The 18761-nt window shown below is 39.2% G+C and overlaps 1 protein-coding gene across 11 annotated transcripts in view; it reads left to right on the top strand.

The window, feature by feature from the left end:
• Positions 1-18761, top strand: part of grip2b (glutamate receptor interacting protein 2b) — a 253256-nt gene that overhangs the window by 170262 nt on the left and 64233 nt on the right. For 2 of the 11 annotated variants that reach the window (XM_051415109.1, XM_051415106.1), the window contains exon 1: positions 13700-13904. The exons of the other annotated variants lie outside the window; for them this stretch is intronic. In XM_051415109.1, the coding sequence (XP_051271069.1) occupies positions 13850-13904 (55 nt within the window). In that variant the 5' untranslated portion in view covers positions 13700-13849. Of the gene's footprint in view, positions 1-13699; positions 13905-18761 lie in introns of those variants that run through there. 11 annotated transcript variants of the gene reach the window in all.

Raw genomic sequence — 18761 nt, 5'->3', positions numbered from 1 at the left:
TAAACATATAGATTTGTATTGCTATTGTCATCACTATGAGTTTCAATGGTGGTGAATATTTCAACATTTTTGCTGGACAATTCCAAAACTGCACTAAAGTCGGGGTTATTAGTCTTGTAAGCACATGTCATACTGTAGAGATGACAAGTTTTTTATGCATCAGCAATAATATATTCATGAATGTTCTGGTAGCGTGTTAGTTATAAAACATTTTGCATTGCTTTGATTTTGTTCTGCAGTTTCACATCAAGAGTGTGTAAATGAGGGGCTTCTAGCATACAGTAAGATGAGTCATGACAGTAGAATGACAGTGGTTGCAAAGTGTGGTTGAGATGTAGACTTGAGGCGAGCTATTTAAATTATTCAGCGGCAGAAATGGGCTGATTGACGACGGAGCTGAGTGTCCAACTTACTGAATCTAAGTGAAAGTTGAGTTGAGATGACTAATATGACTCAAAATTATGCGCCACAGTTTTATCTTTAAATTCATCTCAAGAGTTTGAAACTTCTCTCTCAGTCCCATCACATCTTTAAATGACTGCCCATTACAACTTTCTCTCATCATCTATCTACCGTCCCTCACACTTTTTCTGTACCCTCCATCACATTACCTGTTTGTCTTATTATATAATATTCTCACTGAATATGATTTATACTATCTAGTTATATGTTGTACATGATACAGTATTGGTCTTGGTTATGGTGTGGAATACAGACGATCAATGAACCTGATGATGCCGTACATTCAAATGTTCAAATCATAACTTCTCAAAAGATATTATTCAAACCATATGAAAGCATTTAGCCTAAATCTGTTGCTGTCTCTCTCGCTCTCCCTTTCTACCCCTCTGCATTTTTCTTTCCCTCTTTCTCCAATCTTCCCCATGTTCCCCCCTCTCTTCCTGTCTACCCCTTTTCCTTTCCTCCCTCTCTCCCTCCGTCGCTCCTCTCAGCAATGCAGATGTGCTTTCTTTTGATTTTGTCACCAGAGATTAATTAGCACTTTATTAGGAGTCCTATTTATACCTCCAGCCGAGAGAGGGAAAAGACGAGGGGAGGGAGAGGAGGGAATGTGGGAGTGAGAGACTGATAGACTGAGGCAGAAACTGAGTCGGGAAAAGACGAATGTGGTGAGATAGAGGGAAAGATGGTAGAAGAGAAAGAAGCGGGCCAAAAGTGAAAGAGGGAGGGAAGGGGGAAGATGAGAAGCAAGCATACTGCAAAAGGAGAGGCAGGGAGGGGAGAAGACAAGCGCGGAAATGATAAGAGTCAACAGAGGAAGAGACGGTGTAACAATAAAGAGATAAAGGTATAAAAGGATACAGAGAAGAAAAGGCAACAGGAAGGATAAGATAGACAGGAAGAGGGGATGAAAGACGGCAAGAACAACAAGTCCTCCAAACTAAACAAGAAAACAGGCTATTAGTCGGACTCAGGATGTGAACCCCAGTCTCAGGTGTCCCAGTCCTAAAGGAAGCACTTCTTACAGTAGAGAAAATTAGTAGAGAAATTAATTAGAAAAACGTTTTGGAACGAATGGCCAATGCTGTTGTTTTTTCTCGTGAGCCCAGCCTTGGCAGGATGGACTGAAGAAAAGTGGGAGGTGAAGAGAGAGTGAGATCAGTGGGATATGGGTGAAAGATTGTGAGAGGTAGAAATGAATGGAGGTAAAGGAGTGGGAGTTGTAAGATGTAGGTGAAGTTACAAAGAAAGGGGGAGGGGGTGAGTAAGGGAGGAAGATGGAGGTGAGAGACAGGGAGAGATACTGTGGGTGGGGGAGAGAGAGAGAGAGAGAGAGAGAGAGAGAGAGTGAGAGACTGAATTAGCACTTGAAGAAAGGCTATGATGCAGAGGAAGAAGGGAATTGGTGGAGTGAGAGTGACACAGAAGGATAAAGACTGCCAGAGGGAGGATGTGGAGATGGGCAGCAAGGTGATAAAGGGGGACAGAATGAGAAATAAATAAAATGATATTCAGAGCAAATATACTGAACTGAACAAAATCTTTGAATCCCACAAAAAATATGGATTATTGTAGCTGAAAGTGGAAAATGAGCACATTCCTGTCAGGTTTAAACTCACTCTGATGCTAAAAACCTTGCAAATCCCTGCCAAGCTTTACGCTTTGAGACAAACATGTAAAAAAGAACCTTTTGTTATTAATTTGTTGTTGAATAAAATATAAGTGCATCAGCACAGTTTGTGCCATCCAGGAGGCAGGAAGGGTGCAAACTTATTTTCAGTGTTTCTCCAGACTACCTGAAAGCAAGTGTCATCTTCAGCAACACCAGTGTCAGACAGGCAAACAACAGCCTTCTCATCTTTTTGCCCAAGAGCAAGTAGAGAAACATTTGCTTTTCCATTTTTTATTTCAACAGCAATATAGCCTCTGTTTTGTCTTGTTATCCAACGAAAGCTCAAAAGTTGTTGTCAATAGCAACTGGACTGATGTAACCCTCCGTTCAGCACTTACCTGCTGTGCGATACGTTGCTCACAGCTGCAACATGCTAGTCAAGGGAGCTGGAGCTCCTATCCAGGTGTAGCAGATGATAGTCATTAAAATCCTGAGATAGAGCCGAAATATACGTGTTGCGATCAGAATGTGCTCCGACTCTGTCGATGGCGCTTGGTACTGTTGTTTTGATCTGACTTTGTACGTGAACGTGAAAACCATATTATCATTACTTCCTTGTTGCCACTCCCCCAGACACAATTCCAATAAATGCACAATAATGACAAAACAATTACCTTGGTCATTGAGTCCACCAAAGTGTATCTTTTAGTATCAAATACTCAACATAGGATAAGATAAGATGTTCCTTTTTTGATTCCCTGTAGGAGAAATTCAAGTTTAGGACGGCAGCACAGGAAAAATGGAGTATAAAAAAAAAGGAAAATATAATGAAAAAAGAAACAAAAACATGCATGCTTGAAAGGTGGATGTTGAAAGTTGGCCATAAAAGTCTGATGATCAGAAAAACTACTCCTGCAGCATAATTCACTTCTGCGCTGTCTGTCTGTTTTCCATTGCTTTTGTTTGCAGCTTGAATGGTTAGCTTACATGCTTAGCAGTTGGTTGCTCATGGCTAGCCTGGTCCCAGACCTCTGAATCACAGACCATATATCTGATTTATTTTACAGTGCTCATTGGTGGTTCTTGGACCAATGGACCAATCAGAGTGTTAAAAAAAAATAAGAAGAGAGTTTTTTGTTTGCCAAATAACATCATTCAAAGATGATGTTTGGTGGTTGCTACAGATATTATTTTTGATATAAACAAGTGTAAAATAACAGCATTTGATCAGACTGATGAATGTTTGGGCTGAAATTTCACTTCTATGCCACTATCATATGGATACATGAGTTTTGATTGCGGGAGCTGACTTGAGACGTTCCCACTTCAAAATGCTATCCATCTGTCAGGAACAAGCTGCAGTAGGACAGTTTGTTTGAAGAGGTGGCGGAGTTGATAAGGACTGGCTTCAGGTTGGGCTTTAGGAACAAACAACAGAAGCTGCATTTATTTCTTATGTACATCAGAAGCATGTTGTGATGCCTGGCTAGAAGTATTCTGAGAGAGAACGAGCCAAAGAATGATGGATGGCGGGAGGTGCAGACAGTAGGAGTGGAGCAAGAAAAACAGATGGAAAGAATAAAATGAGAGACACAATAACACAAAGAGAAATCTTATGAGAGAAGAGAATATGGGAGAAAAACAGAAAACAGCAATGAGGACATAAGAGAGAATGAGTAAAATAGAAATGAAGGGAAACAAAGAAAAAAGGGCTGAAACTCCAGACTGACAGGCAGAGGTGAGGATGGTGAGGGTAAGGACAGGAATAAATGACAGAGGTTAAAAGAGGAAAATCTGCCTTCAGGACATGAGAAGGAGAGAGATAGAAAGAGGGAGGAGAAAAAAAAATAAGACTGAAATGAAAGAGAGGGAGAGAGGGGGAGAGGGAAATCGAGGGAAATTATGACAGGTTGTGTTGCATGTCGGGGGTAAAGAACGAAGGCAGTGAAAAGCGCCAGTGTTTTTTGGTGGTAAAAGGCAGATAAGGGCCTGGGCTGACGCCTTCAAGAAGCCCTTTCAGAAACCTTTTCAAAAACCGTTGTTTGGCCTTTCTCAGCTCCCTTAGTCGGCTGCCAGTGACAACAATGAGTCCACAGAAAAGGGGGGAAAAAAACAGTCAACAAATAAAAGCTGAAAGAGAGAGAGACAAAGAGAAAGAGTGACAGAGGATTCACACTTTTGGTACGCTGGCCTCATTATGTCAAGGCAGGGTTACAAGAGAGACAAAGGAGGGGGTGTAATATTTAGAAAGGGAATGAAATAAGAAGAGAGGGATAGAAGCAATGCATGAAATTATATCTTTGAACCATTTATTTTATAGAAGTGAGACAATAGATATTATTTATAAAAGCATTTCATGGTTAACATCTCAAGACGCAAGACTGCCCTGACCAAAACACGACAGCACTGGTTGTTTGTTCAAATGCCTAAATCGAGGAATTTGAGATGTTTTGATATTGTTATTTTTAATCATGATCACATTGCCTTAAAGGGAAACTATGGTATTTTCAACCTGGAATCTGTTTTCCCATCAGTGACTAATGGGGACAACAATTTGTTGAAATTGGTCCAGTACTGAGCAACAGCAATGTAATCCACCATCAATGTACATCCAGTAATAGTGCTTGTTTTTGCCACTGACGGGCTCACACTGTCATTATAACTGACAACATTATGGATCCCAACAGAGGTAGATTGTTTAACCAGAAACAGTCATTATATCGCTCTGTTCACAGCCACCAGGGTCCATTGACAAAAACAGTCATTTTTCTACCGCTGCCTCGATAGTTAGTGTGTTTGTGTTATTGTGTGACGTTGGAGTGGGCTCCATGCTAATTTCTTGTTCAGAGAACTTGTTGCAAGAAGCTGATAATAGATAATGGATATCTGAATACAGCCATCACCTACGTGCAAGTGCATACCTATAAGTTAAAAGAAGGTGTTTTTGTACTCACAAACCTACAAAGCTTCGGGCCCGAACTCCACAACAGAATTACTTAGTGTAATTTGTCCAATTAGCAAAAGCAAGTTACTGTGCAACATAAAGCTCCATCACTGATAATTACTTTAAACACTGATAATAACCTTAAACCAGACAATAAAAAAGGTTGTCAGTGCTTTCAAAAAAACTACCCATATTACTGTTTTGCCCATGTGGCACAAGAGCTCACTTAAAAAGAAAATGTAAAATATGGTTTAATGTTACTGTTTTTATGGGGACAGCCTCCAGATAACAGACCCTTACCCCTTACATATGTATTTTTTCAAATAATGTTTATCATATCGATCAATCAGAATGAGTGGCTTTATTTCACAGCTACTTAAACTTTAATTTAATTCCGCCTATTGAAGAAATTGCAATGATAGAGTATGATATAGTATGATATAGAGTTTTGTTTTAAAAATGGAGACACCTGTTTGATAAATTCAGTTCTACAAAGAAACCTCAGGGATGGTGCGTGTTGTTTATTGTATGCAGCAAGTCATCACACAACATTATTTCCATAAATCACCATCAGGGCACGTGTCCCATGCTCACTGATTAATTCACATAGCCCATAGAAACACCAAGGGTGAAATATATAGAGTTGGTGGAGTCTGCAGAACTGTATTTCCTGAGTGTTTTTTGGAACTGAAGTGATTGTTGACCTGTTTTTTGTGTTTCTGAGGCAAAATAATATGATTCATGTTTTTTAATCAGTGTGGCCTTGTTGAGAAGTAAAAGTATGCTACAGGGATCCAGACGTGGATGAAATGAGAAAAAGCTGATTAATGGAGTGAGAAAATCATAATATGGTGCTGCAAACGAAGCAGGAAATTGAGCCATCGGTTGTCCAAGTTTCTGGAAAAAGTCTAACTGAACACTGTCTTAATGATCTGGAAGGTGGTCTACAAATGATGTATAATGAGAATGGAAGCCTACAAAAGACAAATGCATGTGATCTAGACATGTTTTACAAGAAGCTGCATATCTTCTGCCTGTGTAGTTGCATGTGTCCTGTATATACATATATTGCACTTATATACAGTAGTATAGTATAGTACTGCTAGTATATAGCCGTGGTGTATAAAAGTGTACAAATTACCAGTATTTTTAAGTCATTATATTTCTATGTGTATTATTTCCACCCTAATAAGAAACAATGACAACAACCTGCTCCCTATGTGTGTAATCCAAATTTGGCAGCCTGAATTCAGCAAGAGGAAAGAAAGAGAAAAGGCAATGTAACAGAGGAATAGCAGAGGGAGAAATGAGAGAGTGAATTATGAGAGGACTGACAGGTAGGGTAGCTGGCACGGCAGAAAGCTGTGATTCCACCGAGAAAGAGCGGAAAACAGATTTGGGGTTAATTTGCATTTCAAACTCACCCGACATCCAGCCTGCAATGCCAGAAAGCTGCTGATTTGCACTCTACTCCTCTCCTCTGTCTTCTTTCTCTCTCTCTCTATCTCACTGCATCTATAGCTCCATTTTATTTCACTATTTTCCTGATTTAATGCATTTTTTTTTTACTGTTTTTTTTATCTCTCTTGCAGATTGGTTTAGTCTTTCAGCATGTTTCATTTTCTCTATCTCCATGTGTCATCCTCCCTGTTTGTCTTCTCTAACGTTCTTCATTCTTTATCTCTTTCTTTCAGCCCTCCTGATTGTCTTTTTTTCCCCTCTATATTTTGTCTACAGCCATCTATTTTGTATCCTGGTCTGGACAGGACAATATAACCTCAATATAACCTCGATTTTCGATCCTTGAAAATAGTTCAATGCAGGGCTCTTTAAAATAAGAAGAATCCCTCTCATTGCACCCCTGTCGCTGTCACCTTTCCTGTCTAATTTCCTTTCTATTCTTCTCTAATATACTACCATTTTTCTCATTCTCTCCCTATTTTCTTTCCTTCACTTCACTTTTTCATCCCATTGTTCCCCCTTTCTGACTTTCTCTCTGACTTTCTCTTCCTTTCTTATTTTTTACTCAGTTGTCCGTTTCTTACACTTGTGTTGCTGTCAGACAGTTTTTTAGCCTCCATCTGTCCTCATTTGTGTCCTGCAGTGCAGAGTGCTATTAGAGTGATAGAATGAAGATGCACAGCAGGGGGAGATATAGACTCAGAGAGAAAGAAACCGAGGGAATTAAAGGGAGAGAAAAGTAGGTAGAGTTAGAAGAAGTTACAATGACAGAGAAACGTTTGCAACATGAGAGTAGCAGACAGACTGATGCCATGCTCAAAACAAACATTAAAGCAACGTTATCATCTTTAAACTACAATGAAAACTGAAATAAAAGAATAAACTAACAATGTAATGCATTGTTGAAAATCTATATAAAAATAATATATAAATATAAAACAAGACATTGCTAACCTTTGTTGCACTGCACTCTACTCACACTATGGCCCACATACAATTAAAGAAGATACTGTACCTGTTACGGATAAACATTAAATTTGTCACACTCTATTTGGATACTCCACCTGCAGATAGTTTATAGAGTATTTGTAACATTTTAACAGCTTATTAGTTGAGATTTAACAAAAAATTCAGCTTTTTCACAAATAAGGGTTTGGTCAGGTTTAGGCACAAAAAACCTCTTGGTTAGAGTATGTTCATGAATTGTTACATTTGGTACTTTATAGACAATCTACAGCCCTATCTAAAGCCATTGTTTGGTTTGTCTGTTCTGGGCTACTATTGAAACATGGAGGTTCAACAAAGTGGCTCATGGAAGAGGACCTAATCCCTCTGTCGATAAAAATGGCTCATTCTAAGGTAACAAAACATAAATTCTTATTTTAGGTATTTATACACTAATGAAAACTTACCTGTAAATATTAAATTCCATTTCTGATAATAGATCCTCCAAAATGTTTCACACACCACCTTTAAGAATGCATTACCTTCAGTTATAAAGTAGTGGCCTGCTTTTCTGCTCTTTTGAAGTATTTCTGTGGAAGCAGAGTGATGAGCATGATGGGAATAATGCTGTGGTACTGTACATTCACCACAGCCTGTGTCTGCGATCAGCTGTTGTTTATTCAAACACACCACATTCTGCACCTATTCAATAACCTGCATTTCCTGTATAGTTTGAGCAATCTTAAAATTCAGAACCCTTTTTATATTTCATGTTTCACATGTTTTTATTCATAATAGTCGACTTAACCATTAGTCGCTGAGAAGAGTCCTAGTTGACCCATTTTTCAGTATTCAGATAGTCACAGAAAAACAAAAACAACGTCAAACCCCGTTAATTGTGCTTTGTCAGGGATGAAAGTATCAGGGGATTGTTGCAACACGGACATTTTCTCTTGTAACACTTTCACTTTCCGGTGCCCTGTTGCATATGCTAACTGTACTAGCTGCTGCCACTAGCTAGTTAGCGTTCCTGTTAGCTGACTGTACCCAGACTGGGAGCTTAAAGGACAGGGGGAGTTTGAACACTACTAGCGTAGGAGTGGAGCGACCCATCGGCGTTGGAATGAGCTTTAGAACCGGAGCGGGGAAATTGATTTACAGAAAATACATACATATATAAATAATTAAATTAATATCATAAAACTAGTCGTTTTAAGTTTTATGGCAACTTAATTTCATATTTCCTGTGTTTTCCTAACCTCCATTACTTGGGTACATGCATTTATAATATTTGTAGGAATGTTTTAGATATATTTTGCATATAATGCTATTTGAAATATTGTATCTCACAGATGAAGTGTTGAGTATCATCTGCATATATGTGCTTGTTATGTAAAGCACCTGTATTTTCTCCATTTGTATTCCATTTTCTTTGCTGTAACTTAAAACGAAATTTCCAGAGCTTCATCTAACTACATTTAATTTCCAGTTCCTCTTGGTCTGCTGTTCTCAGACTTAGAGAGAGAAAAAGAGTGCATGTGTGCAGATCAGATAGCTGATCTGTGTGTGTGTGTGTGTGTGTGTGTGTCTAGACACCTAGACATGTGTGCCTAGGTTTTCTTCACCAGCTGCCTACTGTGTGTGTGTTTATCAGAGGGTCATTCCATGTGTGAAAGTGCATATGAGTAAACGTGCACATGTTACGTGAGTCTGTGTGTGCATGTGTGTTTCTTGCACCGAGCAACAGGAGGCCATCATTTGCCACTTCAAAGTACTTACCCATAATCCTCGGAGGGGGGATTCATTTGCACTTGAAACCCACAGAACGAGGGAGAGAGAGAAGGAGGGGAAAGGAATGCAAGAGAGTGGAGAGCAAACGAGACACAGAGACAAGATGAGAAAAACTCTGACCGTGTGCAACATAAAATGTGATCTCAAGTGTCTCGAGACTCTGTGTGTGTGTGTGCGTGTGTGTGTGTCTGGAGGAGCAAGCTGACATGACTCATTTTCTTGACTGCTTATTTTGCCTCCTTCCACCTCTGCCTCTCTTCCCCCATCTTTTTTTTCCCCTTTGGAGCTGTGGGAAAGCTCTCACAGGGATGCCCAAATACTCACTCACTAATGCAGTTCACTGATGCACACACACACACACACACACACACACACACGCAACACATCACACTTAATCACTAACAGTCGCAGACAAATATATCGATTCATGCATGAGACATGCATAAAACACACATTGATATGGCAGCAGGGATGGACAAACAATGTAAATGTAGCACACACACACAGACACAAATGCACACGTGCACTCACAAATGAATGCACATGATAATCTCTCAAAGCACTCGGCTTTTAAGAGTATAGACTTAAGAGAGTGAAGGTTTTTTCTGTCTCAATAGACCAGCGGCGACTTTCCATCCTCCTCTGACAAACTTCACTTTCCTGCTGCCTCACCCACTGTGTGTGTGTGTGTGTGTGTGTGTGTGTGTGTGTGTGTGTGTGGGTGTGGATGTGTGTGTTAAAGACAGAGAGAACAAGAGAGATCATCATCTTTTGCTTCCACTGTACTGACTCTCTGTCCAAAGAAAACCAGACAATTATCCCAGGTTCACTTATACTTTAATTATTATTTTTTGGTTTAAAAAGTGTTCTTAAGTGTTTTTAATTGTGCTAAAACAAATAAAAAAATAAAACCTTGGTTATATTTCTCACTACTGCTTAAACCCTTAGTGCCTGACAGATATGCTGACTAAAAAAGTCTTCATTCACTCTCTACAAGTTGTTTCTAAATTATGTTTGCCATAAATCAAGGCGACAGCACAGGGTGTGAAACGCATTTTGGTTCCAGTCCAGGATTTGTATTCCATGATATGCTCCTCTCTGAATGCTCTAATAAAGGAAAAGCTGCCAAAAATGAATCTTCAGAAAAGTGACTCACACCAATTTCAAAACCTTCAGAGCCTCAGAGCACTTGTCCGGACAAATAACTGAGAAATAGAACAAAATTGTGTTTGTTATATCTGTGACTGCAGGCTACTCAGACAGCCTGTACACAACAAAACTTCAGTGTGCTTCTCTTTTATATGATTTTCTTTTGCATACAAATTCAGAAAATGATGGAGCCCAAAGATATTTTGGTTGCCTTTTGATTAGAGTTCACTTATTTGGCAGATCATATCCGTTTACACAGCAAAGATACTGCCAGAGTCTACAAGTCACACTGTTACCATGTATTATGTATGGTTGAGAGAGAGTTTTCTAGGGTATTCCTAGTCTTATCCAAGACTAAAACCCCTCATCCAATCATGTTGCTTACATAATGAAAATGAAAAATATAGACACATAACAGGGGCATATTTCGATTGTATCAGACACAGATTTTACACAAATACCCCAACATAATAACTTGTCTTCAAAATGAAACACTAAATTAACAAGCTCATCTTTGGATTTTTCATTTTTCTTTGAAATTCAAAGTTTTGGGGTGACAAGAGATGTATCACAGAGCAGTTATCACTTCAAAATTGAAAACGACTGAGAGATGAGAAAGTTCATCTTGTAATTTTTGTGTAATTGTCTAAGATTTGATGCTTCAATTTGTCTAAAGAAAGCATGTTTTTTTCCCCTCCAAACACACTGTTGTATTTTCAGCAGCCTCAAACTTCTGATTGTACTGCAGATGTGTCCAACCTCCCAGAAGTCACAGGCACCTTGCTGTTTTTTTACAGGGGTCATTAGATCACCTTGGTGCTGAGAATTGTAAAACATCTGGACTTAAGTGTATATGTGTGAATTTTGAGAGTTTATGAATCGCTTCACTGTATCAGCTACTGTATTAAGCAAGCTACTGAGCAGGTTCTAAGCATATACTTCTACCTGAAACATATGACATTGAAGCATGCCTTATTTCCCCATCATAAAAATCAGGATGCACATGTAGTTTGCGTGCATTGCTGGCATCAAATGTTGCGAATGATGTGTAGCTAGACGAGACTGAGCAATGTGACTCAGAACCTCTGCTGAAGATGTTGGGTTGAGCTGTTTGGGATGAATCTAGGTCAGGCAGTGCAGGCCAAGCGACCATCATGATGAACTGGGGGAGAGAGAGAGAGAGAGAGAGTAATAACCGGGGTTATTAGTGCCCCTTCACCCAGCCAGCAGACAGATTAGGCAGTGTGTGTGTGTGCGTGTGTGTGTGTGTGTGTGTGTGTGTGTGTGTGTGTGTGTGTGTGTGTGGCATTCAAGGCATTTGTGCATGTGTCTCAGCAAGCATGTCAGATATGCATGTATTTACTGTATGTGTGTGTGTGTATGTGTGTGTTGATTTTAGTAGGAGAGAAGTCTTGTTTATGTTAATAATAATGCAGCCGGATTCACTCCTGTATGTGCAGTGAATTCTTCTGTAGATTTCCATTCATCTTATATTTGTTATTGAGAAAGTAACATTTGTTTAAAGTATGTGTTTCTAATGGGTTGTTCTCAACCCTATCTCCTAAAAATGGTGTTCATTTACGATTCATTTTCATTACCACATATGCTTTGTGGGAAACATTCCAGCCCGAGGAAATGTTTATATTGAACGTATCTGCAAACTGCATCTGCCAAAGTACTTCATTTGTTTCCCAAATATGTCCTTGTGGCAACTAAAGCACAATTCACACATTTTATAGCTCTGTTTATGTAACTCAAAGCATTTGGTGAAGTATTTTGGAAAGATTGCGGTCTTTGAAAAGTGTTTTGGTAGCCTCTACAACAGGCTTGACCCCCTTGGCCTCTTCTCTAAATAAGAAACACCTTGTCCCGGAGATCTTAAATATATTTCTGGTGGTTTGTATTTTAAGTTATTTAGTAAATCGAACGTGTCATGTGTTGAGTTTGTTGGAAGCTGCTGTGGATAAAGCGTCAGCAAAATGTAAAAGCAAATGTGGAGAGAAACTGGAGGAGGAGGAGTGGGATGTCTGGAACCAGTCAATCCTCTTTCTCTTGCTCTATCTAATCTCTACACACTCTTTTCATACCTTCACACACACTCTCTCTATCTCACTCTGATGCTCTCAGACACTCACTCCCTTCTTTTGTGTCCTTTCTCTCTCAATCTTTCTGCCACGGTCCAGCTTATACCTCTTCCCTCCTCTCTCTGTTTCTTTAAATACATTCAATCTCTTAAATTATAAAATAAATACATTGCTTTATTGGCATGACCAGTGATTAAGTGCTGAAATATTGTAAAAGCAGGTTTTACAAGGTTTAAATGGAAATCATTCAGAATATAAGAAAAGAATCAGCAGTATTCTCTCAGCAGTATGGCTCTGGATATGCAATACTGACACTCTTTTAATATATGAAACAATGACTTTAAAAAGTTTCCAATGATCTTCCAGAAGATTCCCAAACTCTGAAACATTAACAAAGAAAACTTCCTGACAGGATGTTGAATAAACCAATCAGCTTGCTTAACACACATGTCTGCACTACTCGTTGTTGAGATTTGGGAGGTGTTATGAATGACTAAAGGTTACCCATAACACCCTTGTCTATATAGATTTGCAAAGATGTTAACGCATATCCCTGCCGAAGCGTAAGTCCAGTTTAACGTGTCACTAAAGCCAAGTTTCCACCGCAAACTTTCCTCAGGGACTGGGAACCTTTGGAGGGACCTAGGGCTAAATTAAGTTCTGGGGACATTATTTTACCCCCCTAACATTCCCTGGATGGGGGCTGACAGACAACGATAAGCTAAAGGAACATTTAAGTTGCTTGAAAAGCAGTTCCTGGACCTAAAATTTCCAGGTACAAAAACGTGGCTTATGTATGTTACTCCCTAGTACACTGTGTATAAAACATCAAATAGATTGGAAATATGGAGACCAACAAACCCAGAAACAGAGGTGGAACATAGGGTTGCCATATTAGTCCAACCCTGTTTAAAATGAGCAGAAATCACTCAACCATTCTCTTTCTCTGTGCTTTGTCTTTTAAAAATATACACTCTTATTCTCCCTCTCTCCCATCCATATCCTTTTATCTTTTTGTCTCTCACTCTCCCACACAAACTCAGCATCTCTCCTTATTCTTTTATTTTTTAACCATTCCCGCCCCCCCTTACACACCCTTACACACTTTCTCTCTCCTAAGCTCATCCTACCCTGTCTCTCTTCCTTCCCTCTCAATGTGTACCTCTCTCTCTCTCTCTCTCTCTCTCTCTCTCTCTCTCTCTCTCTCTCTCCTCGGGGTTGAGCGGTCGTAACGTAAGCGCCAGTCATCTCTTATCATCGCCACTGTGTTCCCTGAGAGCTCGGCAGTCCACATCTCTCCCACTGTCTCCTTCTCTCTCTGTCTTCTTCTTCTCTTCTAGTGACCTACCTGTGTCTCTCTCTCTTGTCTTCTGTGGATGTTACTCTAATAAGGAAAACTCGATGTCTGCTGTAATGTTTTGCGGTCTGAGGAGAGACGTTGGGGCAAACAATGTTGGTGAGTGCGGAGCCCATGAGGGAAATTCCTTCAATGCTTCAATGATTAGACTGCAGTCTTTTGCTTTTATTAATGCATTTACTGCTGTTAAGCTCTCATTGTTGTGGTGATTCTGAACTACACTTCCCAGAAATCACTCAAGCATTGCATGAAGGTCCTGTGGGATCTTCTTGCTTGGATGTTCTACTGATGAAGTTAGGTGGCGCTCTTCTGTTTGTTCACTGGATTTATTAATTGTGTTTTTTGATGTTGTTCTCAGACTTAAAAGATGTCATATTTTTTGACTTGGTTTTGTGGTTCTGTATGAGGTGTTAAATCAGTCTTACTGTGGATGTAAGGGAGACTGCTGTTTGCTTGTTAATAGCAGAAGAAATCATATTGATATTGTTATATTTGCTGTGATGGGGAGTGATGGTCACTATATAATGTGTTCATCAAAAGGATAACATTTCTTAATCTTTATTTAACTTTCTGAATGTTTTTCTGGCATTATACCAGCATGTAGAGGAAGCAGTCAGGTCCACCCAATCACAGCTCTCGTGGGTTTACACACATACAGTAACCATCAACGTGTTTCACAAGAATGACGTACACCTAATGCACAAGTAGGGCTGCACGACATGGTAGAAACATTATATTGCAATTATTTTGACAGATAATGCAATTGCGATTAATGTGAGAATTATCATTTTTCCATAAAAAAAAATTTTCACTGAAAAAACCTTAAAATTATAAAGATGTGACATTTTTTGGGGGTTCGTACCAAATAAACATGTTTTCTTATGTCTAACAAACTTTGAAGGCCAGGACATCCCTGCAGCACTACAGTACTTCATTTTAGTGCTGTTTGTCACACAATTTCCCTTATCAAACATTGCAGCTTTTGACAATTTGGATATTGCACTAGGCCATGTTGCAATTTCGATAATATTTCGATGAATTATGCAGCCCTATGCACAAGTAGGCAAAAAATCCAGGTGTCAAAGATTTTATGTAGGTTAAAACACAAATCAGCCACAGAGAGCTGACAGACAGTTAAGTCAATTCAATTTAATATGTCATTAAATCGAAAAATATCGAAAAATATTCATGGGGTGGCATAGAGACGTTAAGGGGTAGCAGAAATATATATATAATATATATAATGAACAATCACATATATCAATATTTGCTTGGAAAAGTCCCCAGATGAAGATATAAGTGGTGAATATATAGATTATAAATCAATAGTTATAATTGTTCTTGTTGTTATTTTCTAATCTTCAGACATTTTTACAATGCATGGCTTTTTTTATTGAACTTAAGTCTATCACTTAGTCTAAAATGTGGCCCTATGGCAGTTGGGGTGGAGTTGTCACCCCATGCCACCCCTCGAGATTCCCCTGATGGCAAGGTGTGTAAGGTGTGTAAGGGTAGAAGTAAACAACGTATTTGTTGTTGTCTACACAGAGGGAGTATTAATGCTAAATGAGGTATGTGTATTTGTACAACTCCAAAAACTCTGACAACTGACCTGAGCATCAAGAAAACTGATGGTTGTGGTTATGAGGTGGAAACGGGAAAGAAGAAAAAGACATTTGTACTCTAGATGTATACAAGTACCAGCCATTCAAACATCTGTGTGTTCACTTGCATGCAGTCCAGAAGTTTCAGCAAGATATTTGAACCCAGGATACCTTTTTGGTTGCTGTTGTTGTTTGGCAGGGGAATTTTTTCAGGGTCAAATTACCTTCAAGTCTGTGGGATTGAAGAGTTCAACTGCAAAGGAAAATCAGTCCCTCCAGGATTTTTGGCATTTGCAGCCTAAAATGGCTGATTTCACAGTAGCTTTTGTTGCAATGTTTTAGCCATTTTTTTGCAATGACATTAAATTAATTAAAAATCAAATGCAACTTGTTCCAGTGACAATAAAATCCCTAGCAGAGCATAGTTGATCTATTGCTCAGTGTTTTATGTAGGGGAACAATAATTGGTCAAATTTGCAGAAAAGTTGTGGTGACTGGACAAATCTGTAACGTCACACAGAATTCACAACGGTGGCGATCGCATTGCAACTTCCAGAGGGGATTGGTAAATGTATGATCTTCATTGTGCTTGGATTGCTGTAGCTAGTTAGACTGTAATTCGGTCCCTGTTGAACTTCCATATGTCTAATGCCTGCAGTGCTATAGATCAGCTGTTACAGTTCCTACCCACCAATATGTTTTTCTGCATTGGAAGACACATTCACATTTTCCTACTTTGGAGTTTAGTAGTTTTAAAGTGTTTTCATGATCTAACATAAGTAGGCACTAAGTGTTTGTCAGCTCTAATGATCGGCTAGTTGTTGATGTTATCATATCGTTGTGTAGCTGACTTTCCAGAACTTCAAGAGCTCTGTTAGCACAAACTGACTAAGTTTGATGTTTTCTACACATAGTGATAGTCAAAACTCAAAACTAGCAAATATGACATAAGCACATAGCAGGTTGTTCCTTTATAATATACAGTAATAGAGTTAGAGAGATGCATCATGGGTATTAATAAGGTGAGCGGCATCCTATTTCATGCACCAATGAGCATAGTGGGAGCTGGATTCTCTGCAATGGCCTGGGAGACTAACTAAGCTGATAGCTGTGCTGGGAATGTGCTGAAAGCTGCTTTTATTTCTTTTAGTTTTCAGACACTATAGGGGTCTCACATTTCACTTCATACTTTTTTAAACTACTTCTGCACTTTGGCTTCATTCTTAAGAGGGATTGTAGTGGGGAAGTCAAGCAGCAGTAAGGAAATGTTTGGATAACAGCACATTAAAGGACCAGTGTGTAGGGTTCAGTGGTTATACCTTAAAATATTATATCCCATTTCTGCCAATAGATCCTAATAAATGTTACTCAGGGCCTCTAAGACACGTTTGGGATTATTTGTGTTTCATTGTCTTAAATTCATACTTGTAATTGGGTCATTTGGGAAGTCTGTTCCATCATTTTTTCTTGAGAATATAACTGAATGTACAAATTATTATTCATCATTTCTTGTGTAGTCTGCGTTGCTTCTGGGATTGATTTCATCTTTTCATCACTGTTGAAGAAATGAGCGCATGAAATACTAACGAAGGAGAAATGGAGAATAAATGAATGATGAGGGATTTGTCACCGCCTTGGCTTTCTGCCGACTGCACGAGTTGATCCACTTCATTTTCTGAGCATTACTGAGCTGACCGCACTGAGAATTTAATAGTGACTGTTGTGAGGCAGTGAGTGTGTTGGATGTTATCATCAGCTGTGCATGACGTGTGCAGTTCTCTCTGCTGTTCCCTACAAACTGCATTTCGCTCAGCATGTTGTGACCATAATCCTCCAGGAGGGCGTCTGTTCTGTGATTGCGAGCGTGACGGTGATGCAGAAAAGCAGCACATCAAGATAAGAACTCAGTGAGGAAATATATTCACACATACTATACATGCCAACACTGAAAGCATATTATTGGTATAGGATGCACTTGATTGTAATAAAAGTGATGTGTTGTCTGCTGTACAGAATGTTTCCAGCGACAAAATACAAATGTGTGTCTTCATCTCCTTTGTTTCTCAGTTCCTCCCTCTGTCATTTACATTTTGAGGCATTTAGATAACACTCTTATCTCAAGCAGCTTACACACAGTGCATAGGTACATCATGGCAGAACGTTCAGCAGCTGATGGGGACCAAATCATGTTACTTATTGATGACGGGTCTGTCTTTCTCACCACAAAACCCCACTTACCTCCCATTTTCATCTTTCATCTCTCTGTCTCCCAGCGCCGGCCCTCCGCTGAACCTTGTAAATAGTTAACTGAGCGTCATGTCGAATCCACAGCACTGAAATGTTATCAGAAAGACACTATACTGTAACTTCAAAGGAGTTTTTGATGTTTTTTCTGCCATACACCTGCCAAACTGTTTTCTCTTCAGCTGTGAGCAATTTCATTCTTTTTTCTAAACCAGCGTTCCTTTTGTGTAGTCGTGTTTTTAGGGAGGATTGCCTCCTCTTACGGAGGATTTAGTGACATATTACATGTCATACAGCTGAGAAGCAAAACTTGTGCGCAAAACACAAGTCTCTCTTTTTTTTTATTGGAGGGCAACCACCAGGTGGGCTGTATTGGTGCGCAGTCAGTTTTTTTTGTTTTGCTGTTCTTTCAGAGCAAATGGAGCTAAAGCTTTCATAGTTTCTGGTGATGTATAGCAGAGCTTGGACTGTACAATAAGTAAGCGTTAATGCCCGACCAGGTGTCTATTATCAGGAATTAATGGACATCATGGAGGCCAGAACCATCTGCCACGTCCCCTCAGACTGCATGGTCACTTGCCAAAGAAAAAAAAATAAATTGAGACTATTCATTTATATTTTCATGTGTTTTTGCAATCAAAATCTAAAGTTTGTCACAAACCATAATTCAGTTTCCATGGTAACACCTAAAGGTTTGACTAATAACTAAAACAATCATTATCATTCCATAAGGTTCTAATGCAATGGAAATGTTGTTTACTACTCCAGTAAATAGGATCAACCTTAGATACCACTTGGGAATGGGAGATATTTCTAGTTCTTTCTCATAGAACTTTACGAGCCAGAGAGCTAACATTATGCTAGCAAGATTCAAACTCAATAACATTGAGTGCGGTTCACAAACTATAAATATAATTTGACAGTATGTTTTAACAGCAAGATGTTCACGAACAAATAATAAGACACTGTTAGCCCCTGATGGTTTGTTACACAAAACCATCTGGGAAGTCATTGTTGGGGAGTGTTTGGAAAAAAGACAGGCCCTTACAAAAAATACTCTGCTGGTGATTAGATTTACCATCTGTCTATCACTGTCTATCATAGGCAA

This window comes from Dicentrarchus labrax, unplaced genomic scaffold (assembly GCF_905237075.1).
Source record: "Dicentrarchus labrax unplaced genomic scaffold, dlabrax2021, whole genome shotgun sequence".
NCBI classification, from domain to species: domain Eukaryota; kingdom Metazoa; phylum Chordata; class Actinopteri; family Moronidae; genus Dicentrarchus; species Dicentrarchus labrax.
Note: the sequence above shows the minus strand (reverse complement) of the source record. Positions and strands in the feature narration are given on the sequence as shown.